Below are 27,027 nucleotides of genomic sequence, written 5' to 3' on the forward strand. Positions count from 1 at the left end.
TTGTTACTATTATAAACAATACCGCAATATAGTTTTGATCATAGTCTTTCACAATTTTATCAATGTAACCAAATATTTCTTACAACAGCTTATTAAGAATGCAAGCTCTCATAAAATATACCATATAGCTTTTATTGTTGTCAGGGTCAAGACTTTGGACATATGCTGCCAAAATACTTTCCAGAAATAATATATTCAAGAGTTCTATCCTTCTGAGTCTTTTTTAGCATAGATCATTACTATTATAATAGACTAAAATACTTAGTTAATTTGATAGGTAAAATTCTCACTTTCAAAGTGTATCTTAAATTTCTTGGTTAATAATTCAAAATTATAAGGGTTTTTGTGAGAAACAAACCTTAAAAAAATTGTCACACTTCTCCAAAATAGAATATAAGAAAACCTGTTTCAAATTTATGTTCCTGATAGACTAGGTGTCACTCTGCTGGACAGGGCTTATTAAGTTTCTGCAGAACAGAGATAATTCCTTTGTGGGTTTGAAATATATCATTAAATCTATCTTAAATTCTATCAAATAACTGAACTTAATCATTTCAGTGCATTGTGATAGATAAAGTTTGGTTCATTTAAGGTTTCTCCTGGTGCCAAAAACAATTTTGATCACTGGGATCCACTGAGACATTTAACATTTTGAAATATTTGACAACTGTGTTTTTGTTATACCTTATAAATACAATATTTGATATCAATGCTGTATTATNCTGAAGGTATTATTTATCTGTTTTTATTCCCCTTTTAGAAGAAACACAAAATTTAACATTTGTTTTCCTAAGCCTGACGTATGGCAGAAATGGGGGAGGAGAACTGCACCTCTGTGACAGAGTTCATTCTTCTCGGATTAGCAGATGCCCCTGAGCTCAGAGTCTTCCTCTTCCTGGTGTTCCTTCTCATCTATGGCATCACCGTTGCAGGAAATCTGGGCATGATTGCAGTGATTCAGGTCAGCTCTCCACTTCACACTCCCATGTACTTTTTCCTCAGCCACTTGTCCTTTGTGGATTTTTGCTACTCCACCATCATCGTGCCAAAGATGCTGTCCAATATCTTAAGCAGGGACAAAACCATCTCCTTCCTGGGTTGCATGGTACAATTCTACTTGTTTTGTACCTACGCAATCCCTGAGATCCTCTTGCTGGCTGTGATGGCCTATGACCGCTTTGTGGCCATCTGCAACCCATTGTTGTACACAGTCACCATGTCCCGGAATGTCTGTATGGAGCTGGTGTCTTGCTGCTATCTCTGTGGGGTGGTGTGTTCTCTGATCCACTTGTGTTTAGCTCTGGAGATCCCATCCTATAGATCAAATGTGATTAATCACTTCTTTTGTGATCTACCCCCTCTGCTATCGCTTGCTTGCTCTGATGTCTCTATTCATGAATTGCTGCTGTACATCCTGGCCACCTTCAGTGAGATCACCACCATCGTGGCCATCCTCACCTCCTACTTGCTGATTCTCATCACCATTGTGAGGATGCACTCTGCAGAGGGAAGGAGTAAAGCCTTTTCCACCTGTGCCTCCCACCTCACAACCATCCTTGTCTTCCATGGAATGATTCTTTTCATTTATTGCCGGCCCAGTTCTGGCAACAGTGTGGAGACTGACAAGGTGGCCACAGTATTCTACACCATAGTGATCCCCATGTTGAACCCTCTTATCTATAGTCTGAGGAACAAGGACGTGAAAGAAGCTCTCAGAAAAGTAGTGAGCTCCAAAATATTTTCCTAGAAAATATATCCTTAGGAGAACACAGGGTCCCAAAGTGGAGGCTGGTGGGATGGTGAATGGATGGGCTGTAGTGTTCGAGTGGAGGGAAGAGCCAGGAGGTAGGTGTTTCTGAGTGATTATTTTTGATTCACTTGCCTTTCTGCTTTCAATTTGCCTCAAAGGTAAGATTGGGCACATTTCAAACTTGAAGCCTACCTCTTTGTTTTCCTTCAATGTCTAATATCTTAAATGGTATTAGTAATGGATCCCTAGGATACATTTAGTTTGCTGTATAACCTTCATGTGCTTTATGAAGCATGCTGGAAAATCACACTTTTCTCAGTATCTGTCAGTATCTATTATGAAAACCTGATCCTTTCCAAAGTTGAATTCCTCCCATTTTAATATGAAGAACACATCATTGTCCAACAGTTTATATACAGAATGAGATTTCCATGAGTATGTGTCTTTTATCTTTTAATCTTTTTTTTTTAGATTTATTGCTTATTTCTGGTTTTCTTTATTTTTATTTTTCTGTTGTCATTGTTGCTGTTGCAGGTTCCAGTGATTTTGGAACTTCAGATATGATCTCTTCTGAAAAAATGAAGATAGTACTAATTACTTCCCATGAATGTTAGGAAAAGTAAATTACATGTCATGTGTGACGAGCCTAGAATGATCCCTGGCACACAATTAATTCTCCCTCTCCCTCCTTCTCTCTCCCTTTCTCCTCCTCCCTCTCCTATATTCTATTTATATTTCATATCTACTGCCTGTCTCATATATACATACACATATATAAGAGTGCGGGTATATGTAAAATCTCCACAAACATACATACAGTTGACATAGTGAATAAAACTACAAGTACTTGCATCTCTGACTTATGTCACTTGTCACAAGTTTTTTTGGTTTGTTTTTTACATTAAGTCTCCATTCTAACTCTCCATTTTCAATAAAATGCTGTCACTTAAAAGTGGAATTCTAACCTGCTTGTAGAACACATAAATGTTTCATTTCCAAGTCAAATTATGGAAGGAGCCCAATTGTCCATTGACTGATGAATGGATAATTGTGCTATATATACACGATGCAATATTACTCAGCCATCAAAAAGAATGAATCTTGCTATTTGCAATGATGTGGATGGAGCTAGAGAGAATTATGCTATGCAAAATAAGTCAGTTGGAGAAAGAAAAATACAATATAATTTCACTTATATGTGGATTTTAGAAACAAAGCAGATGAACATGGGGGGGGGGAAGAGATGCAAACCAGAAAACAGACTCTTAACTGTAAAGAAGAAACTGAGGGTTGCTGGAGAGGGGTTGGGCATGGGATAGGTTAAATGGGTGATGGGTATTAAGAAGGGAGAGGGAGAAAGAGAATCTCAATCAGACTCTGCACTGAGCGCAGAACCAGACATGGGATTCAATCCTAGGAATCTGAGATCATGACCTAAGCTGAAATTAAGCGTCCATAACTTAACCACCCCAGCCACTCAGGCACCCCTTTAAAGTGGTTTTAAATTAACTGACATTTTTAATCATAATCTAAATAATAAACAGAAGGGGAAATGAACCATGAGAGACTATGGACTCTGGGAAACAAACTGAGGGCTTCGGGGGGGGAGGGTGGGGTAGGCTGGTGATGGGTATTAAGGAGGGCACGTATTGCATGGTGCACTGGATGTTATATGCAAGTAATGAATCATGAACTTTACTCAAAACTAGGGATGTACTGTATGGTGACTAACATAATATAATAAAAATATTATTATTAAAAAATAATAATCTAAACAAATAAGTAATAAAACCTAGATTATTCTATTAGGAAAGATTATTTTTTCTAGTCCTAGTAATATTTATTATAAGACGGCCAAATAGATATGGGTTCCTAATTTCCAAAAACTTTATAACATCATGTTTATCTTTCTTCTATTGTTAATTTTGCTTGAGTGACTTTTATATCCTTTGTTCTGTTCTCAGTTTATGGATAAATTCCAAATTAGTCCAGAAAACTAATGAGAGAAAAATATTAGCTGTTTTTGTTGAGGGTAACATAAAAACTGCACAATAATCTTATATTGGTTCATTAAACAATTTGGAATGGCAATATAATTTTTTAAAAATATTTTATTTATTTATTTGACAGAGATAGAGACAGCCAGTGAGAGAGGGAACACAAGCAGGGGAAGTGGGAGAGGAAGAAGCAGGCTCATAGCGGAGGAGCCTGATGTGGGGCTTGATCCCATAACGCCGGGATCAGGCCCTGAGTCGAAGGCAGACGCTTAACCGCTGTGCCACCCAGACGCCCCTGGAAAGGCAATATAATTTTAAACTTACAATAATGAATTAAAATCAACTTGGTTACACAAATTTAAGTATATAATTATATCCCAAACTATTTTAAATAATCATATATATTTACATATATGAAACTGCCTTTCTTTATACGTTGTCACTTACTTGATTTGAACTCACCTGGAACACTTGTAGAAATGTAGCAGAAATGTTGTATTACTCTTGATGGGAGTCAATGATGAAAATGAAAATCAACCTACAGAATTTTAATGGATACTTCCTAGTGTTTGCAAGGAAATTTAGGTTTTCAAATAACTATACTAGAAAAGAGAAAAACTTTTAAAACTAGAAACGTAGCTTCCACATTAAGAAAGTAAAACAAACAAACAAAAAACAAACAAAAGAAGCTTATAATAGACTAGAGCACAAGCCAATAAAGTAGGAAGATGAAGATCAGAGATCAATGAGTTTGTACTGTGAAAAGATTAAGGTAATTGACTAAATTAGCTAGAATTACTAAGATGACAGGAAACGAGAAACAAAATTAATACAATCATTGAGGAGAGTAAACGAGTAAATTAAAATGAGTATAATGAATAGTCTTAACAATTGTATACCAACAATTTATTCACGTTAGATGATACAAATTTGAAAAAGATCAATTTACCAAAACTGACAGAGAAACAGAAACTCTGAATAGATATGTAACAACAAATCCAATTTGTTATGAAAATATTCTCTCCCTCCCTCTATCAGTATCCAGACAGTTCGCTTCAACAGTTGTTTTTACTAAATAAGTGTATAAGCAATAGTACTGATTATTAATTAACTCATAAAGAAGATAAGACGTGATGCTCTTTTTAGTTCATGTGATTATGCCAATATTCCCCTGAGAACAAAGCAAAACAAAGACAGCACAAGAAAGAAAACACAAGGGTGCCTGGGTAGCTCAGTTGGTTAAGCATCTGACTTTGGCTCAGGTCATGATCCTGGGGTCCTGCAATTGAACCCTGCACCAGCTCCCTGATCAGGGGCAAGACTGCTTCTCCCTCTTGCTCTCTCTCTCAAGTAAATAAAATCTTCAAGAATAAAAGAAAACACAAACCAATATCCCTCATGGATATAAACTCAAGAATTCTCAACAAAATATTATATCCAATAATGAAATAAAATAAATACAATAAAACATATAACAGCATTATGAATGATGATCAAATGGGATTTAGCCCAGAAATCCAAGGTTGGTTTAACATATGAAAAACAGTGTAATAGATCGCTTACATAGAATAAAAGGCAACAAAAACCACATATTCACCGTAAAGATACAGAAAAATTATTTGACACCATCCTGCATCCATGCAAGATAAAAATTACCAATAAAGGTAAAGTAGAAGATATTACTTCAATCTACCAAAGCTGTTGCTATCATCACACTTAGAGTTAGGGAATGAGTGATCTTCCCTATAGTTTAAAAATAATGCGGGATGTCTACTCTCAGTACTCACAGACAGATTGAAATACTAATAGATTGATAAAAATACACAGAAAGATAGATACACAGATTAATAAATTGATCAGTCCAGCAATCAGTCATCCAGATTTGAAGTAAAACTGATTTTATTCACATTATACATGATCTTTTAAGAAGAAAATCCTAAGGAATCCACACACACACACACATGCACACACCCTACTAGCACTATTAGAACTAATGATTGATTTCAACATGTTCACAAAATACAACATCAGTATTTCAAAATTATCTTTTGCCTTCATGGTACCAAAATGAAATCCCAATGTAAAACTAAGAAAATAAGTTCCTGAATACATGAAAATATTGCAATACTTAAAAATAAGTAACAAGAGACTATTGAGAAACTGAAAATTAAAAACATAATGTAATTGGTACTGGTATATGGTGGGTATATACTTCAGCATAATAGAATTGAGAGTCTAGAATTAAACGGATTTATGGTTGATTGATTCTGACAACCTGCCCAGGCAGTTTCCTGAAGCTGGATAATCTTTTCAACAAATGGCAATGAGCAACTGGGTATCCATATGCAAAAAATATAAATTTAATTTACCTCATACCATACACAGACATTAGCTCAAAACAGATCATAGACTTAAATGTGAGAGGAAAAGTGCAGGTTATATAGCCAAGGGAGGATTTATGCTCAAAATATGTAAAGAACACTTAGTAACAGAACATAGAAAACCAAGTAAAATATTTTTTAAATAAGCCAAATATTTGACTAGACATTTATAGAAGTTTTAACCTGAAACAGAAATTGTATAAGATGGAAAGAAGGAGAGTTGCATGCCATGAGTTGCAGGTGCCCTGAATGAGGAGTTGAAACATGAAAAATGGCCTTAAGAACACCAACGATCACAACTATCGCTTTCTTTTGGCCCACAGATTTCTACTCATGGGGCAATTCAAAAAAAGATATTGTGTGAGAACTTATCTTCTCTTTCGTTAATTGTGAAAGGTGAATTGGGAATGGAGAACCAAAGGGAATGTCTCCTCAGCCTTGGGTGCAGTCTTCCGCACAGCAATTTTTTTTTTTAAAGATTTTATTTATTTATTCGACAGAGATAGAGACAGCCAGCGAGAGAGGGAACACAAGCAGCGGGAGTGGGAGAGGAAGAAGCAGGCTCATAGCAGAGGAGCCTGATGTGGGGCTCGATCCCGGAACGCCGGGATCACGCCCTGAGCCGAAGGCAGACGCTTAACCGCTGTGCCACCCAGGTGCCCCCCGCAAGCAATTTTAGGAACATACTGTATGGTACTTGAGAGTATACAAATTTATTTACTTGAAATTACTTTCCAACCACATATACCTTTAAAAATTTAAGTGTACATCCAGTGATACACAGACACAAATAGAATACTGTGGTCTAGATTGATATTGTGAAGTCAGAAGAACACACCGAGAACAGATAATTGATGTCATCCCATTCAATGGCGTCCAGCATTGGACACGCACTGAAGAAATCCACCTCAGAAATCCCTCTGGGTTCGTTCTTTCTGCATACATTCATATGAGCGGAAAAACCAGAAGGCCACCATTGCTTTTATTGGCAATTCACATTGAGTTGATCCAAGGGGCAACTATGTCTCCATCATCTCCTTTGTAAGATAGGCATGGTTACTCCTGGCTGGTTATTAGGAAGCTAAAAGGAATTAATACTTGCATAATATTTAGAATAACTTCCAACACTCAGCAAGAGCTCAATATGTGTGATCTATTCAATAGTTTTCTGACCAGTAGCATCATTAATTTTATGGTATTTAAAGCAACTCTGATGTTGCATTTGTTACTATGCCCTACAGGAAGAGTCTGAGGGATTCTATTGTGTTATTAGAAAGGAAGAAATATTTATGCTATTTCATTATTGCCTTATGGTTGTGTCCCACAGATATAACACTTAGATGTAATATCAGATAGCACCATGAATGCTGGGAGGGGGCATCTTTGGTTTGAAATAGTCATTTCCCAAATTGGGATAATTTAAAAAATAAATTCCTAATTATGTACCGTGAGGACTAATTATTAGTTGTGTTATAAGACATGTAGTCTCAGTGTAATTTTTATATATTTTGTTATACCGTAGGGGTTAGTAATTGTTTTGGGCCTAATGAGCCCTTTTCCCAAGAGCTTAAATTACAGTATAAGTCTCTGTCTGCTGTACACACCTTAACATCTTCAGTACGAGGGAGAAAATGTCTATCACTCAGGTCTGCTAGCTAGAACTAGCCTATCTTGAAAATAGAAATGAATCTATGCTCCCTGTTTACAATTATTTTAAAGATGTATTGAACTCATCTCTCCTCTAATTAGAGAATATTTTAACAGGACTTCTATTTGTGTGCAGTTACTGTTTAAAATGCCTTTGTGTTTCAGTATTCAGAAACACTTAATGGTGAATTTAGAGCAATTTTCTCTGTAATATCAAAGATGGGTGTGTTTGAAAGAATACAGAATAAGCAATTGGCAGCCCTCTTCTTTTTCTCTTTCTGTTTCTTCTTAACTCCTTTTTTCGGACCAGTTTCTGCAATGAAATCCAGAATTTATGATCATGGAGGAGTTCCTAAATTGTCCTACTAATGCTGGGGGTTACATTTACCTGCCCACCAGGCTGTTCACAGTCAGGACTTACGAACTCATTCTGCTCAAAAAATGAGATGAATTTTTTTGGACTTGTTTTGGGGTTGCCATGAAATAGTTTCTTATTATCAGGCTAGAACATTAGGGAAAAAAATTACCAAGTTGACTTCCTGTTTCACTGGGAAGCAGACAAATAACTCAGGTATTTTGATGGTTTTGCTTTTGTTTTATTTCTGTTCTTGGCCAGATAATGAAAAGAAAAACAAAAAACAGTGACCTCCAGAAAGTGATACGTTTTCACTTCCTTAAAGTCAGTTGAAGATTTAGAGAAATACCAAATTACTCTTCTAGTCCAGAACCTTCACTCCATTTTCATTACACATATGTGTAGAGGTCACCAGTATACTCCTCCTGCAGGCTAGAAGGGAGGGCAGAGAATAGAACCCCTCCATGTCTATCTGCCTTTTCTTTAAGGAAAGATCTCAGTGGTGGATCCCACTGTATCGAGTAGACAAAATAACCACTTTTGCCAGCCAACTACTTCGAGAACTTGAGTTTTCAGGCACTTCTCTTTGATGCGGGTTAAGGATGAATATTTCGGTTATAGCCAAACCAAAGATACTGGTAGACAGATCTAGCAAATATATTCATACCTCTCTATGTACATCTTTATATGCATGTACTTATGTACACCAAATGGACTATTTGATATCTTGTTTCTTTTTTAAATAACCACTAGTATGATAATTTTCTCTCCTAGAAATGACCCACTGTAATTTAATATTGTTAATCATTAACATTTTCCATTGTTAATATTATAAACAATACGGAAAAGGTAGTTTTGGGCTTTGTTTCTCATGATTTTATCAATGTAATTAAATATTTCTAACTATAGCTTATATTATTAAAGATTTATTTATTTATTTATTTATTCATTTGAGAGCTACAGAGAGAGAGAGAGAGCGAGCACTAGTGGGATGAAGGGGCAGAAGGAAAGGAAGAAAGAGATGCAGACTCCCTGCTGAGCAAGGAGCCAAATGCAGGACAACATCCCAGGACCCTGGGATCATAAGCAGAACCCAAGGCAGACACTTAACCTAATGAGCCACCCTGGCCACCCTCTAACAAAAGCTTATTAAGAATGAAATCTCTCATAAAAATATTGACTTTTTGTGTTGTCAGGATTAAGGTTTAATTACTGTAGATCATTACTATGATAATTGATTAAACCACGGATTGTTACGAACTTTTCTTCAGATATGTTCCTGAGAGACTCAGTGAAAAAAGGAAAGTATATGTTTTATAGAATCACGGTAGGTGGTACCTTGCTGGCTGAAGCTTCTTAAGGATTTTCAGAGAACAGAGGTTCATTTCTGTGTGGCTTTGAAATGCATCATTGACTCTATTTTAAAATCCATCAAAACATCAAACTTAGTTAATCATCTCTATGTATCGTGGTAAAGGTTGGAATCATTTACATTATTTAATGTTTCTGCTGCTGATGCTGAGCTCAGTTTTGATCATTGGGATCCAGTGAGACATTTAACACCTTGAATTGACAACTGTGTTTTGGTTATTTCTTATAAATACAATATTTGATATCAATGCTATATTTTTGAAGTTAATATGAACCTGTTTTTTCCCCTCCCATTTTAGAAGAAACACAAAAGTTAACATTTGTTTTCCTAAGCCTGACATATGGCAGAAATGGGGGAGGAGAACTGCACCTCTGTGACAGAGTTCACTCTTCTCGGATTAGCAGATGCCCCTGAGCTCAGAGTCTTCCTCTTCCTGGTGTTCCTTCTCATCTATGGCGTCACCGTTGCAGGAAATCTGGGCATGATTGCAGTGATTCAGGTCAGCTCTCCACTTCACACTCCCATGTACTTTTTCCTCAGCCACTTGTCCTTTGTGGATTTTTGCTACTCCACCATCATCGTGCCAAAGATGCTGTCCAATATCTTAAAGGGGGACAAAGCCATCTCCTTCCTGGGTTGCATGGTGCAATTCTACTTGTTTTGTACCTACGCAATCACTGAGGTCTTCCTGCTGGCTGTGATGGCCTATGATCGCTTTGTGGCCATCTGCAACCCACTGTTGTACATGGTCACCATGTCTCAGAACCTCTGTATGGAGCTGGTGTCTTGCTGCTACCTCTGGGGGATGATGTGTTCTCTGATCCATTTGTGTTTAGCTCTGGAGACCCCATCCTATAGATCAAATGTGATTAACCACTTCTTTTGCGATCTGCCTCCTCTCTTATCACTTGCTTGTTCTGATGTCTCTATTAACGAACTCACGGTGTTCATTGTGGCCACTGTCAATGAGATCATCACATTCATGATCATTTTCACCTCCTACTTGCTGATTCTTATCACCATCCTGAGGATGCACTCTGCAGAGGGAAGGTGCAAAGCCTTTTCCACCTGTGCCTCCCACCTCACAGCCATCCTTGTCTTCCAAGGAACAATTCTTTTCATTTATTGCCAGCCCAGTTCTGGCTACAGTGTAGAGACTGACAAAGTGGCCACAGTATTCTACACCATAGTGATTCCCATGCTGAACCCTTTTATCTATAGTCTGAGGAACAAGGATGTGAAAGCAGCTCTCAGAAAAGTAGTGAGCTCCAAAATATTTTCCTAGAAAATATTTTCTTAGCAGGACTCAGGGTCCCAAAGTGGAGGTTGGTGGGGTGAATGTATGGGCTGTAATGTTCGAGTGGAGGGAAGAGCCAGGAGGTAGGTGTTTCTGAGTGATTATTTTTGATTCACTTGCCTTTGTGCTTTCAATTTGCCACAAGGGTAGGATTGTGCCCATTTCAAACTTGAAGCCTACCTCTTCCCTTTCCTTTAGTTTATAATGTCTTAAATGGATATTAGTAACGAATTCTTCAGATGCATTTAATTTGCTCAATACCTTCATGGAGCTTAATTGAAAATCACACTTTCTTTTGTTACGTACCATGAAAACTTTGATCCTTTCCAAAGTTAAGTTCCTCCTATTTTAGAATGAAGAATACACCTTTGGCCAACAGTTTATATACAGAATGAAACTTCCACATGTGTATGTGTCTTTTTAATCTTTTTTAAAGCTATTGCCTATTTCTGGTTTCTTTATTATTTTTGTTGTTACTGTTGCAGGGTCCAGTGCTTTTGGAGCTTCAGATATGATCTCATCTAAAAATATGAAGATAGTACTAATTACTTCCCATGAATTTTAGGAAAATTAAGTTACATGTCATGTGCAGAGAGTCTAGAATGACCCTGGATCACAATTAGCACACCCACTCTCCCACCCTCCCTCTCTTATATATAATACTTCTATTATATATCAACTGTCTGTCTCATATACACACACACACTCATATATACACACATATACAGGCGTGCGTATACATAAAAGTCTCCACACACAAGTATACTTGCCATCACTGAATAAATTTTGCTTAGGTTTTGACTTAGGTCACTCATCACGTTGTTTTGTTTGTTTGTGTGTTTGTTCTTTGAGTCTCCATTCTAACTCCCCCTGGGATTAAATGCTGTCACTTAAAGGTGAATTCTAACCTACTTGTAGAACACATAAATAGTTCATTTTTAAGCCAAATCATGGAAGGACCCCAAATGTCCATTGACTGGTGAATAAAGAAGAAGTAGTATACATATGCTATGAAATATTGATCCACTACCAAGAAGAATGATATCTTGCCATTTGCAATGATGTGGATGGCACTAGAGAGTATTAGGCTAAGGGAAATAAGTCAGTCAGAGAAAGACAAATACCATATGATTACACTCATATGTGGAATTTAAGAACAAAACAGATGAACATGCGTGTGGGCAAGAGAGGTAAAGCAGAAAACAGACTTTTAACTATAGAGAAGAAACTGCAGATTGCTGGGTGTGGGTGAGCAGGGGATGGGTGAAATATGTGTTGGGTATTAAGGATGTCACTTGTGATGTGCATTGGGTATTGAATGTAAATGATGAATCACTGGATTTTATACCTGAAACTAATATTACACTGTATGTTAACTAACTGGAATTTAAATAAAAACTTAAAGAAGAAAAAAAGATGTAAAAAATTAATTTTCAGTGTGCACGGTGCACTTCTTTTTTTTTTTCATCATTTTGGTTAATGAATTAATTCTATCTGCTATGATGGTGTATGATGGCTTCAAGTCATTCCTATCCCCTTCACTACACAGTTGCCGTGTCCCAGAAACCCTGTGCCATACCAATGGTTGTATCATATGCATAGAGAGTAGCATGTTTCTTGATCCTCACATGTTCTGCTTTCAGAAGATCTCCTTGTGGTTCAACACAATCAACCACTTCTTCTGTTAGATCTCCTCACTAAGGTCTCTTGCTTGCTCTGGGTCTTATCTCAGCCAGTTACTTCTTTTCACTGCCACAACTATTAATGAGGTGAACACACTGCTCATCATTCTCCTGTCTTAAGTGTTTTTCATTGCCACCAGCCTGCAGATGCATTCAGCAGGAGGGCACCACAAAATCTTCTCGAACCTGTCAGCTTGGCAAGCGACTGTCTTCAGCATTTTCCACAGCACTATTCTCTTCTACTTTGTGTGATAACTCCCAAAACTCCAAGCACACAAAGTGGTAATTGTGTTTACACAGTGGTGATCCCCATGTTGAATCCCCTCATCTCAGCCTGAGGAATAAGGACATCAAAGTAAAAAAATAACACATTTTTTTCCATATTGAATGAATGCATTGGTAAAAGCTTACTTCTGTTATTATAGAACATTTTTCTGTGATTGTTGAGTGACCTGCATATTAAGCTGATTTAAAAAAAATCACTTTAGATTTTCAAAAAGACAGAACATTTACAATAGATAGAATATCAATTTTAGGTCAGAAAAATTATACCTAGATCTGATAATATAAGCTAGGCCAGTTGGTCTTTCTGAACCAGGCTTTAATTACAAATGATATAATATGATATAGTTCGTAAAGTGGTATGTGGGACAACATGAAATGTAGACAAAATTTCTGGCATATTGTATGTGTGCAATAAATGCTAGTTCTATTGTATTTTCTTCCCTGATAACTGAGAAGTTGTAGGTGTTAAATAAGAAACCAATTTTGTATTTTAAACTTAGTGAAATAGATGACAAGGAAAGATATACATGGTCTCATGTTCAAGAACCTCACAAGCCAGTGTTATTACTAAATATCATAATAGGGTTGGTGGGGAGACACAGTTCAAAATCATTTGTGGATAGCAGCGATCATTTCATAACTGCATGCGTCTTTTGCTTGACCTTGAAGGGTGAGCAAGTTTTCAGGAGAAACAAAAGAGAAAGACAAAAGATTTATTCGGGAGTAAAGAACATGAACAATGTTGAAGAGGTGAGCATATATAGTTGAGTCAATGACTCAACAGTATTTTTGAGCTACTATTTTATGCCATATGCACACGAGTTCTGTTTTTAGGTACTCGAAGGAATGAAAAGTGACATAGGCTCAACCTACTATTTTAAATTATTTCAGAAAAGTTCCAGTCGGGAGGATAAACATATTTACAAGAAGTTTAGAGACATTAGCCTGTTTCCCAAGCCAATAGTGAAAACAAAGACAAAGAAAATGTATTCATATTCTGTTTCATCTTTCCTTTGTATCACCTATCAATCAGCATAAATATATTATTAATTTTTGTGGCCACTTGACCAAAAGCATTCTCAATTCTCTTCATGAGAACTCCCTAGGCAGTCTTCATACAATTATTGAATAGGTTTCTGGAAAATATTGAGAGCCATTTGCTTTCCTTAAATGTTGTTTTATTTTTTTATTTTTATTTTTAAAAAATATTTTAGTTATTTGTTTGAGAGAAAGAGAGAGCACAGGCAGGAGGGCAAAGGGAGAGGGAGAGAATCTCAATCAGACTCCACACTGAGCAGAGAGCCCAACGGAGCTTGATCCTATGACCCTGAGATCAGGACCTGAGCCAAAATCAAGAATCTGATGTTTAACCAATTGAACCTTCAGGTGCCCCTTAAATGTTATTTTAAATTAACTGTCATTTTAAATGATAATCTAAGCAAATAAGTAATCAAAACTAATTATTGTGTATATTAGGAAGGATTAAAATTTTTCTAGTACTAGTAATATTTATTATAAGATGGCCAAATAGATATGGGTTTCTAATTTCCAAAAATTTTATGACATCATGTTTTTATTTCTTCTATCATTAATTTTGCTTGAATTATTTACATATCCTTTGTCCCATACTATTTGTTTTTGGATAACTCACAAATTAGTTCAGAAAATTATGGAGAGAAAAATTGCTAGCTATTTTGTTTAGGGTAAAATAAAAACTGCACAATAATCTTATATTGGTTCACAAAATAATTTGAACAGTGATATGATTTTTAAAATATAGTAAGAAATCAAAACAACTTTATTTCAGAAATTTGGATATGTAATTATATCCTACACTATTTTATATAATCATATATATTCACATATATGAAATTGCCTTCCTTTACACATTGTCACTTCCTTGATTTGTGCTTAGCTGGAACACTGTAGAAAAGTAGCAGAAAGATTATATTACTCTTGTTTGGAATCAATGATGAAAATGGAATCTAACCTATGAAATTTTATTAGATGCTTCCTAGAGTTTACAAGGAAATTTAGATCTTCAAATAACTACATTAGAAAAGAGAAAAACAATTAAAACTAGAAACTCAGCTTCCACATTAAGAAATTTTTAAAAAAAGAAAAAAAAACAAAGGAAGGAAATGATAAAGACTAAAGCACAAGCCAATAAAGTAGGAAGATGAAAACAGAGAAGATTAATGAGTTTGTACTGTGAAAGGATTAATGTAATTGACAAAATTTTAGCTAGAATTACTATGAAAAAGAAACAAGGAACAAATTAACACAATCATTGAGAATAGTAACCTTTAAGTAAAACTGGTATTATTCACATTATACATGATCTTTTAAGAAGAAAATCCTAAGCAATCCACACACATACACATGTCTGTGCACCATATTAGGACCATGAGAACTAATAATCAAATTCATCACGATCACAAAATGCAGCATTAATATATCAAAATTATCTTATTTCTTCCTAGTACCAAAATAAAATCCCTATGTAAAACTAAGAAAATAAGTCCCTGAACACATGAAAATATTGAAATATTTATGAAAATAAATAACAAAAGACTCTGGAAAAACTGAAAATTAAAAACATAGTGTAATTGGTACTGGTATATGGTGGGTGTATACTTCAACATAATAGAATTGAGGGTCCAGAATTAAACAGGTTTATGGTTGATTGATTCTGACAACCTGCCGAGGCAGGCTCCTGAAGTTGGATAATATTTTCAATAAATGGCGATGAGCAACTGGGTATCCATATGCAAAAAAGATAAATTTCAATTTACCTCACAGCATACCCAGGCATTAGCTCAAAACAGATCATAGACTTAAGTTTGAGAAGAAAAATGCAGGTTATATAGCTGAGGGAGGATTTGTGCCCAAAATATATATATTTGTGCCCAAAATATATAAAGAACACTAATAGAATACAGAAAACCAAAAAAAAAAATGTTTTTTAAATAGGCCAAATATTTGACTAGACATTTATAGAAGTTGTAAACTGAAACAGAAATTGTATAGCTGGAAGGAGGGAGAAATACACGCCATGAGTTGCAGGTGCCCTGAATGAGGAATTAAAATATCAAAAATGGCCTTGAGAACATCAACAATCCCAACTATCGCTTTCTTTTGACCCACAGATTTCTATTCATTGGGCAATTAAAAAAAAGATGGTGAGAACTTTTCTTCTCTTTTGTTAATTGTGAAAGGTGAATTGGAAATGGAGAACCAAAGGGAACGTCTCCTCAGCCTTGGGTGCGGTCTTCCGCACAGCAATTTTAGGAACATACTGTATGGTACTTGAGAGTATACAAATTTATTTACTTGAAATTACTTTCCAACCACATATACCTTAAAAATTTATGTGTTCATCCAATGATACACAGACACAAATAGAATACTGTGGTCTAGATTGATATTATAAAGTCAGAAGAAGAATACACGTAGAACAGATAATTGATGTCATCCAATTCAATGGCTTCCATCATTGGACATGCACTGAAGAAATGCCACCTCAGAAATCTCTCTGGGTTCGTTCTTTTTTTCCATACATTCATGTGAGTGAAAAACCAGAAGGCCACCATTGCTTTTACTGGCAATTTATGTTGAGTTGATCCAAGTGGCATCGTCTGTGTCTCCATCATCTCCTTTGTAAGATAGGCATGAAACCCAGAACTGTTTCTTGGCTGGTTACTAGGAAGAGAAAAGGAATTAATAGTTGTGTAATATTTAGAATAGTTTCCAACACCTAGCAAGAGCTCAATAAGTGTGTTCTACTCTATAGTATTCTGACCAGCTGGATCATTACTTTTACGGTATTTAAAGGAATTCTGATGAGGCATTTGTCACTATCTCCTACAGGAAGAATCTAAGGGATTCCTCACGTTATTAGGAAGGAAGAAATATTCATGCTGTTTTATTATGGCTTCATGTCCGTGTCCCACAGATATGACACTTAGATGTAATATCATATAGCACCATGAAGGCTGAGAAGGGGCGTCTTTGGTTTTAAACAGTTGTTTCCCAAATTGGGATAATTTAAAAAATAAATCTCCTGATGATATGCCATAAAGATTAATTATTAGTTATGTTACATGACATGTAGTCTCAGTTTAATTATTATGCATTTTGTTATACCATGGGGATTAGTTTTTGGGGCCCAAGGAGCCCATTTCCCAGGAGATTAAATTACACTATAAGTCTCTGTCTTCTGTACATGTCTTAACATCTTCAGCTCCAAGGAGAAAATGTCTGTCACTCAGGTCTGTTAGCTAGAACTAGGCTCTGGTTACTTGAAAATAGACATGAATGCGTGTTCTCTGTTAACAATTATTTTAAACATGTATTGGAGACATCTCTCTTTTAAGTAGAGAATGTTTAACAACATTCCTCTGCAGTTATTGTTTAAAATGCCTTTGTGTTTCAGTATTCAGAAACACTTAATGGTTAATTTAAAACAATTTTCTCTGTAACATCAAAGATGGATGTATATGAAAAAATACAGAATAAGCAAATGGTAGCCCTCTTCTCTCGTTCTCTTTCTGTTTTCTTTTAACATTTTTTTTTTTTCCAGACCAGTTTCTGCAATGAAATCCAGAGTTTATGATCATGGAGAAGCTCCTTCATTTTCATGCTATTGCTGAGGGTTGCATTCACCTGTCCTCCAGATGGTCACGGACAGTCCAGACTTATGAACTCGCTCTGCTCAGAAAATGAGATGAATTCTTTTGGATTTATTTTGGGGTTGCCATGGAATTGTTTCTTATTATCAGGCTAGAACATTAGGAAAAAAACGTACAAAGTTGACTTTCCTGTTTAACTGGAAAGCAGGCAAATAACTCAGGTATTTTGCTTTGTTTTGCTTTTGTTTTGTTTCTGTTCTTCGCCAGATATTGAAAATCACATGACTTCAGGAAAGTGACACACTTCTTTAGACTTCGTTCAACATATGGAGAAAATACAGTTATTCTTCTAGTCCAGAACCTCTTCGCTCAATTTTCATTACACATATGTGTAGAGGTCACCAGTATACTCCTCCTGCAGGCTAGAAGGGAGGGCAGAGAATAGAACCCCTCAATGTCTATCTGCCTTTTCTTTAAGGAAAGATCTCAGTGGTCGATCCCACTGCATCGAATACACAAAATAACCACTTTTGCCAGCCAGCTACTTCGAGAACTTGAGAGAGTTTTCAGGCACCTCTCTTTGATGTGGGTAAAGGATGAATATTTCAGTGATAGCCAAACCAAAGATATTGATACATAAATATATCAGAGGTATTCATACCCTCTATGTACATCTTTATATACATCTACTTATGTGCACCGGGTAGACTATTTGGTATCCTGTTGCTTTTCTAATTTACCACCAGCATGATAATTTTCTTTCCTAGAAATGACCCACTCTAATTTAATAATTGTTCTATTATTGATTATTAACATTTTCCATTTTAATATTATAAACAGTACTTCAACGTACTTTAAGATTAGTTTTTCATGATTTTATTAATGTGATGATATATTTCTACCATAGCTTATTAAGAATGAAATCTCTCATAAAAATATATAGCTTTTATTGTCATCAGGATTAAGACTGTAGATCATTATTATAGATCATTACTATGATAATTGATTAAACCACGTTCTTCATTTGGTGTAAAATTTTCATTTTCAATCTATATTTTACATCTCTTGGCTCATAATTCAAAATTTAAAAGCGTTTTATGAGCTGCAGACTGCAAAAAACTTATCACAATCCCCCAAAATGGAGTGCTAAAAAACGTTGCTTCAGATATATGTTCCTGAGAGACTCAGTGAAAAAAAGAAAGTATATGTTTTATAGAATCACGGTAGGTGGTACCTTGCTGGCTGAAGCTTCTTAAGGATTTTCAGAGAACAGAGGCTCATTTCTATGTGGTTTTGAATTGCATCTGTGATTCTATTTTAAAATCCATCAAACAGTCGAACTTAGTTAATCATCTCTATGTATCGTGGTAAAGGTTGGAATCACTAAGTTTTTTAATGTTTCTGCTTTTGCTTACATCAATGTTGATCAGTGGGATCTACAGAGACATTTATCATTTCAATTATTTGATAACTGTGTTTTTGTTATTTCTTATAAATACAATATTTGATATCAATGTTATATTTTTTCTGAAGTTAATATGAACCTGTTTTTTTCCTCCCATTTTAGAAGAAACACAAAATTTAACATTTGTTTTCCTAAGCGTGACATATGGCAGAAATGGGGGAGGAGAACTGCACCTCTGTGACAGAGTTCATTCTTCTCGGATTAGCACATGCCCCTGAGCTCAGAGTCTTCCTCTTCCTGGTGTTCCTTCTCATCTATGGCGTCACCGTTGCAGGAAATCTGGGCATGATTGCAGTGATTCAGGTCAGCTCTCCACTTCACACTCCCATGTACTTTTTCCTCAGCCACTTGTCCTTTGTGGATTTTTGCTACTCCACCATCATCGTGCCAAAGATGCTGTCCAATACCTTAAGCAGGGACAAAGCCATCTCCTTCCTGGGTTGCATGGTGCAATTCTACTTGTTTTGTACCTACGCAATCACTGAGGTCTTCCTGCTGGCTGTGATGGCCTATGACCGCTTTGTGGCCATCTGCAACCCATTGTTGTACACAGTCACCATGTCCCGGAATCTCTGTATGGAGCTGGTGTCTTGCTGCTACCTCTGGGGGATGATGTGTTCTCTGATCCATTTGTGTTTAGCTCTGGAGACCCCATCCTATAGATCAAATGTGATTAACCACTTCTTTTGCGATCTGCCTCCTCTCTTATCACTTGCTTGTTCTGATGTCTCTATTAACGAACTCACGGTGTTCATTGTGGCCACTGTCAATGAGATCATCACATTCATGATCATTTTCACCTCCTACTTGCTGATTCTTATCACCATCCTGAGGATGCACTCTGCAGAGGGAAGGTGCAAAGCCTTTTCCACCTGTGCCTCCCACCTCACAGCCATCCTTGTCTTCCAAGGAACAATTCTTTTCATTTATTGCCAGCCCAGTTCTGGCTACAGTGTAGAGACTGACAAAGTGGCCACAGTATTCTACACCATAGTGATTCCCATGCTGAACCCTTTTATCTATAGTCTGAGGAACAAGGATGTGAAAGCAGCTCTCAGAAAAGTAGTGAGCTCCAAAATATTTTCCTAGAAAATATTTTCTTAGCAGGACTCAGGGTCCCAAAGTGGAGGTTGGTGGGGTGAATGTATGGGCTGTAATGTTCGAGTGGAGGGAAGAGCCAGGAGGTAGGTGTTTCTGAGTGATTATTTTTGATTCACTTGCCTTTGTGCTTTCAATTTGCCACAAGGGTAGGATTGTGCCCATTTCAAACTTGAAGCCTACCTCTTCCCTTTCCTTTAGTTTATAATGTCTTAAATGGATATTAGTAACGAATTCTTCAGATGCATTTAATTTGCTCAATACCTTCATGGAGCTTAATTGAAAATCACACTTTCTTTTGTTACGTACCATGAAAACTTTGATCCTTTCCAAAGTTAAGTTCCTCCTATTTTAGAATGAAGAATACACCTTTGGCCAACAGTTTATATACAGAATGAAACTTCCACATGTGTATGTGTCTTTTTAATCTTTTTTAAAGCTATTGCCTATTTCTGGTTTCTTTATTATTTTTGTTGTTACTGTTGCAGGGTCCAGTGCTTTTGGAGCTTCAGATATGATCTCATCTAAAAATATGAAGATAGTACTAATTACTTCCCATGAATTTTAGGAAAATTAAGTTACATGTCATGTGCAGAGAGTCTAGAATGACCCTGGATCACAATTAGCACACCCACTCTCCCACCCTCCCTCTCTTATATATAATACTTCTATTATATATCAACTGTCTGTCTCATATACACACACACACTCATATATACACACATATACAGGCGTGCGTATACATAAAAGTCTCCACACACAAGTATACTTGCCATCACTGAATAAATTTTGCTTAGGTTTTGACTTAGGTCACTCATCACGTTGTTTTGTTTGTTTGTGTGTTTGTTCTTTGAGTCTCCATTCTAACTCCCCCTGGGATTAAATGCTGTCACTTAAAGGTGAATTCTAACCTACTTGTAGAACACATAAATAGTTCATTTTTAAGCCAAATCATGGAAGGACCCCAAATGTCCATTGACTGGTGAATAAAGAAGAAGTAGTATACATATGCTATGAAATATTGATCCACTACCAAGAAGAATGATATCTTGCCATTTGCAATGATGTGGATGGCACTAGAGAGTATTAGGCTAAGGGAAATAAGTCAGTCAGAGAAAGACAAATACCATATGATTACACTCATATGTGGAATTTAAGAACAAAACAGATGAACATGCGTGTGGGCAAGAGAGGTAAAGCAGAAAACAGACTTTTAACTATAGAGAAGAAACTGCAGATTGCTGGGTGTGGGTGAGCAGGGGATGGGTGAAATATGTGTTGGGTATTAAGGATGTCACTTGTGATGTGCATTGGGTATTGTGTAAATGATGAATCACTGGATTTTATACCTGAAACTAATATTACACTGTATGTTAACTAACTGGAATTTAAATAAAAACTTAAAGAAGAAAAAAAGATGTAAAAAATTAATTTTCAGTGTGCACGGTGCACTTCTTTTTTTTTTTCATCATTTTGGTTAATGAATTAATTCTATCTGCTATGATGGTGTATGATGGCTTCAAGTCATTCCTATCCCCTTCACTACACAGTTGCCGTGTCCCAGAAACCCTGTGCCATACCAATGGTTGTATCATATGCATAGAGAGTAGCATGTTTCTTGATCCTCACATGTTCTGCTTTCAGAAGATCTCCTTGTGGTTCAACACAATCAACCACTTCTTCTGTTAGATCTCCTCACTAAGGTCTCTTGCTTGCTCTGGGTCTTATCTCAGCCAGTTACTTCTTTTCACTGCCACAACTATTAATGAGGTGAACACACTGCTCATCATTCTCCTGTCTTAAGTGTTTTTCATTGCCACCAGCCTGCAGATGCATTCAGCAGGAGGGCACCACAAAATCTTCTCGAACCTGTCAGCTTGGCAAGCGACTGTCTTCAGCATTTTCCACAGCACTATTCTCTTCTACTTTGTGTGATAACTCCCAAAACTCCAAGCACACAAAGTGGTAATTGTGTTTACACAGTGGTGATCCCCATGTTGAATCCCCTCATCTCAGCCTGAGGAATAAGGACATCAAAGTAAAAAAATAACACATTTTTTTCCATATTGAATGAATGCATTGGTAAAAGCTTACTTCTGTTATTATAGAACATTTTTCTGTGATTGTTGAGTGACCTGCATATTAAGCTGATTTAAAAAAAATCACTTTAGATTTTCAAAAAGACAGAACATTTACAATAGATAGAATATCAATTTTAGGTCAGAAAAATTATACCTAGATCTGATAATATAAGCTAGGCCAGTTGGTCTTTCTGAACCAGGCTTTAATTACAAATGATATAATATGATATAGTTCGTAAAGTGGTATGTGGGACAACATGAAATGTAGACAAAATTTCTGGCATATTGTATGTGTGCAATAAATGCTAGTTCTATTGTATTTTCTTCCCTGATAACTGAGAAGTTGTAGGTGTTAAATAAGAAACCAATTTTGTATTTTAAACTTAGTGAAATAGATGACAAGGAAAGATATACATGGTCTCATGTTCAAGAACCTCACAAGCCAGTGTTATTACTAAATATCATAATAGGGTTGGTGGGGAGACACAGTTCAAAATCATTTGTGGATAGCAGCGATCATTTCATAACTGCATGCGTCTTTTGCTTGACCTTGAAGGGTGAGCAAGTTTTCAGGAGAAACAAAAGAGAAAGACAAAAGATTTATTCGGGAGTAAAGAACATGAACAATGTTGAAGAGGTGAGCATATATAGTTGAGTCAATGACTCAACAGTATTTTTGAGCTACTATTTTATGCCATATGCACACGAGTTCTGTTTTTAGGTACTCGAAGGAATGAAAAGTGACATAGGCTCAACCTACTATTTTAAATTATTTCAGAAAAGTTCCAGTCGGGAGGATAAACATATTTACAAGAAGTTTAGAGACATTAGCCTGTTTCCCAAGCCAATAGTGAAAACAAAGACAAAGAAAATGTATTCATATTCTGTTTCATCTTTCCTTTGTATCACCTATCAATCAGCATAAATATATTATTAATTTTTGTGGCCACTTGACCAAAAGCATTCTCAATTCTCTTCATGAGAACTCCCTAGGCAGTCTTCATACAATTATTGAATAGGTTTCTGGAAAATATTGAGAGCCATTTGCTTTCCTTAAATGTTGTTTTATTTTTTTATTTTTATTTTTAAAAAATATTTTAGTTATTTGTTTGAGAGAAAGAGAGAGCACAGGCAGGAGGGCAAAGGGAGAGGGAGAGAATCTCAATCAGACTCCACACTGAGCAGAGAGCCCAACGGAGCTTGATCCTATGACCCTGAGATCAGGACCTGAGCCAAAATCAAGAATCTGATGTTTAACCAATTGAACCTTCAGGTGCCCCTTAAATGTTATTTTAAATTAACTGTCATTTTAAATGATAATCTAAGCAAATAAGTAATCAAAACTAATTATTGTGTATATTAGGAAGGATTAAAATTTTTCTAGTACTAGTAATATTTATTATAAGATGGCCAAATAGATATGGGTTTCTAATTTCCAAAAATTTTATGACATCATGTTTTTATTTCTTCTATCATTAATTTTGCTTGAATTATTTACATATCCTTTGTCCCATACTATTTGTTTTTGGATAACTCACAAATTAGTTCAGAAAATTATGGAGAGAAAAATTGCTAGCTATTTTGTTTAGGGTAAAATAAAAACTGCACAATAATCTTATATTGGTTCACAAAATAATTTGAACAGTGATATGATTTTTAAAATATAGTAAGAAATCAAAACAACTTTATTTCAGAAATTTGGATATGTAATTATATCCTACACTATTTTATATAATCATATATATTCACATATATGAAATTGCCTTCCTTTACACATTGTCACTTCCTTGATTTGTGCTTAGCTGGAACACTGTAGAAAAGTAGCAGAAAGATTATATTACTCTTGTTTGGAATCAATGATGAAAATGGAATCTAACCTATGAAATTTTATTAGATGCTTCCTAGAGTTTACAAGGAAATTTAGATCTTCAAATAACTACATTAGAAAAGAGAAAAACAATTAAAACTAGAAACTCAGCTTCCACATTAAGAAATTTTTAAAAAAAGAAAAAAAAACAAAGGAAGGAAATGATAAAGACTAAAGCACAAGCCAATAAAGTAGGAAGATGAAAACAGAGAAGATTAATGAGTTTGTACTGTGAAAGGATTAATGTAATTGACAAAATTTTAGCTAGAATTACTATGAAAAAGAAACAAGGAACAAATTAACACAATCATTGAGAATAGTAACCTTTAAGTAAAACTGGTATTATTCACATTATACATGATCTTTTAAGAAGAAAATCCTAAGCAATCCACACACATACACATGTCTGTGCACCATATTAGGACCATGAGAACTAATAATCAAATTCATCACGATCACAAAATGCAGCATTAATATATCAAAATTATCTTATTTCTTCCTAGTACCAAAATAAAATCCCTATGTAAAACTAAGAAAATAAGTCCCTGAACACATGAAAATATTGAAATATTTATGAAAATAAATAACAAAAGACTCTGGAAAAACTGAAAATTAAAAACATAGTGTAATTGGTACTGGTATATGGTGGGTGTATACTTCAACATAATAGAATTGAGGGTCCAGAATTAAACAGGTTTATGGTTGATTGATTCTGACAACCTGCCGAGGCAGGCTCCTGAAGTTGGATAATATTTTCAATAAATGGCGATGAGCAACTGGGTATCCATATGCAAAAAAGATAAATTTCAATTTACCTCACAGCATACCCAGGCATTAGCTCAAAACAGATCATAGACTTAAGTTTGAGAAGAAAAATGCAGGTTATATAGCTGAGGGAGGATTTGTGCCCAAAATATATATATTTGTGCCCAAAATATATAAAGAACACTAATAGAATACAGAAAACCAAAAAAAAAAATGTTTTTTAAATAGGCCAAATATTTGACTAGACATTTATAGAAGTTGTAAACTGAAACAGAAATTGTATAGCTGGAAGGAGGGAGAAATACACGCCATGAGTTGCAGGTGCCCTGAATGAGGAATTAAAATATCAAAAATGGCCTTGAGAACATCAACAATCCCAACTATCGCTTTCTTTTGACCCACAGATTTCTATTCATTGGGCAATTAAAAAAAAGATGGTGAGAACTTTTCTTCTCTTTTGTTAATTGTGAAAGGTGAATTGGAAATGGAGAACCAAAGGGAACGTCTCCTCAGCCTTGGGTGCGGTCTTCCGCACAGCAATTTTAGGAACATACTGTATGGTACTTGAGAGTATACAAATTTATTTACTTGAAATTACTTTCCAACCACATATACCTTAAAAATTTATGTGTTCATCCAATGATACACAGACACAAATAGAATACTGTGGTCTAGATTGATATTATAAAGTCAGAAGAAGAATACACGTAGAACAGATAATTGATGTCATCCAATTCAATGGCTTCCATCATTGGACATGCACTGAAGAAATGCCACCTCAGAAATCTCTCTGGGTTCGTTCTTTTTTTCCATACATTCATGTGAGTGAAAAACCAGAAGGCCACCATTGCTTTTACTGGCAATTTATGTTGAGTTGATCCAAGTGGCATCGTCTGTGTCTCCATCATCTCCTTTGTAAGATAGGCATGAAACCCAGAACTGTTTCTTGGCTGGTTACTAGGAAGAGAAAAGGAATTAATAGTTGTGTAATATTTAGAATAGTTTCCAACACCTAGCAAGAGCTCAATAAGTGTGTTCTACTCTATAGTATTCTGACCAGCTGGATCATTACTTTTACGGTATTTAAAGGAATTCTGATGAGGCATTTGTCACTATCTCCTACAGGAAGAATCTAAGGGATTCCTCACGTTATTAGGAAGGAAGAAATATTCATGCTGTTTTATTATGGCTTCATGTCCGTGTCCCACAGATATGACACTTAGATGTAATATCATATAGCACCATGAAGGCTGAGAAGGGGCGTCTTTGGTTTTAAACAGTTGTTTCCCAAATTGGGATAATTTAAAAAATAAATCTCCTGATGATATGCCATAAAGATTAATTATTAGTTATGTTACATGACATGTAGTCTCAGTTTAATTATTATGCATTTTGTTATACCATGGGGATTAGTTTTTGGGGCCCAAGGAGCCCATTTCCCAGGAGATTAAATTACACTATAAGTCTCTGTCTTCTGTACATGTCTTAACATCTTCAGCTCCAAGGAGAAAATGTCTGTCACTCAGGTCTGTTAGCTAGAACTAGGCTCTGGTTACTTGAAAATAGACATGAATGCGTGTTCTCTGTTAACAATTATTTTAAACATGTATTGGAGACATCTCTCTTTTAAGTAGAGAATGTTTAACAACATTCCTCTGCAGTTATTGTTTAAAATGCCTTTGTGTTTCAGTATTCAGAAACACTTAATGGTTAATTTAAAACAATTTTCTCTGTAACATCAAAGATGGATGTATATGAAAAAATACAGAATAAGCAAATGGTAGCCCTCTTCTCTCGTTCTCTTTCTGTTTTCTTTTAACATTTTTTTTTTTTCCAGACCAGTTTCTGCAATGAAATCCAGAGTTTATGATCATGGAGAAGCTCCTTCATTTTCATGCTATTGCTGAGGGTTGCATTCACCTGTCCTCCAGATGGTCACGGACAGTCCAGACTTATGAACTCGCTCTGCTCAGAAAATGAGATGAATTCTTTTGGATTTATTTTGGGGTTGCCATGGAATTGTTTCTTATTATCAGGCTAGAACATTAGGAAAAAAACGTACAAAGTTGACTTTCCTGTTTAACTGGAAAGCAGGCAAATAACTCAGGTATTTTGCTTTGTTTTGCTTTTGTTTTGTTTCTGTTCTTCGCCAGATATTGAAAATCACATGACTTCAGGAAAGTGACACACTTCTTTAGACTTCGTTCAACATATGGAGAAAATACAGTTATTCTTCTAGTCCAGAACCTCTTCGCTCAATTTTCATTACACATATGTGTAGAGGTCACCAGTATACTCCTCCTGCAGGCTAGAAGGGAGGGCAGAGAATAGAACCCCTCAATGTCTATCTGCCT

At 35.8% G+C, this 27,027-nt stretch overlaps 3 protein-coding genes and 2 pseudogenes across 3 annotated transcripts; all 5 read left to right on the plus strand.

Annotated features, from left to right (window-relative positions):
• Nucleotides 1–811: 811 nt before the first annotated feature.
• Nucleotides 812–1,747, plus strand: LOC100478626 (olfactory receptor 5L1). Its single transcript, XM_011216738.3, has one exon. The coding sequence runs from the start codon at nt 812–814 to the stop codon at nt 1,745–1,747; it is 936 nt and encodes a 311-aa protein (XP_011215040.3).
• An 8,104-nt stretch (nt 1,748–9,851) lies between these two features.
• On the plus strand, nt 9,852–10,787 carry LOC100474850 (olfactory receptor 5L1-like). The gene has a single exon (XM_034646537.1). The coding sequence runs from the start codon at nt 9,852–9,854 to the stop codon at nt 10,785–10,787; it is 936 nt and encodes a 311-aa protein (XP_034502428.1).
• Nucleotides 10,788–12,232: 1,445 nt separating this feature from the next.
• On the plus strand, nt 12,233–12,848 carry LOC117796608 (annotated as a pseudogene).
• Nucleotides 12,849–19,015: 6,167 nt separating this feature from the next.
• Nucleotides 19,016–19,951, plus strand: LOC117796816 (olfactory receptor 5L1-like). The gene has a single exon (XM_034646528.1). The coding sequence runs from the start codon at nt 19,016–19,018 to the stop codon at nt 19,949–19,951; it is 936 nt and encodes a 311-aa protein (XP_034502419.1).
• Nucleotides 19,952–21,394: 1,443 nt separating this feature from the next.
• Nucleotides 21,395–22,010, plus strand: LOC117796609 (annotated as a pseudogene).
• The last annotated feature ends 5,017 nt before the right edge of the window (nt 22,011–27,027 follow it).

Source organism: Ailuropoda melanoleuca, chromosome 16, assembly GCF_002007445.2.
Source record: "Ailuropoda melanoleuca isolate Jingjing chromosome 16, ASM200744v2, whole genome shotgun sequence".
NCBI lineage: Eukaryota > Metazoa > Chordata > Mammalia > Carnivora > Ursidae > Ailuropoda > Ailuropoda melanoleuca.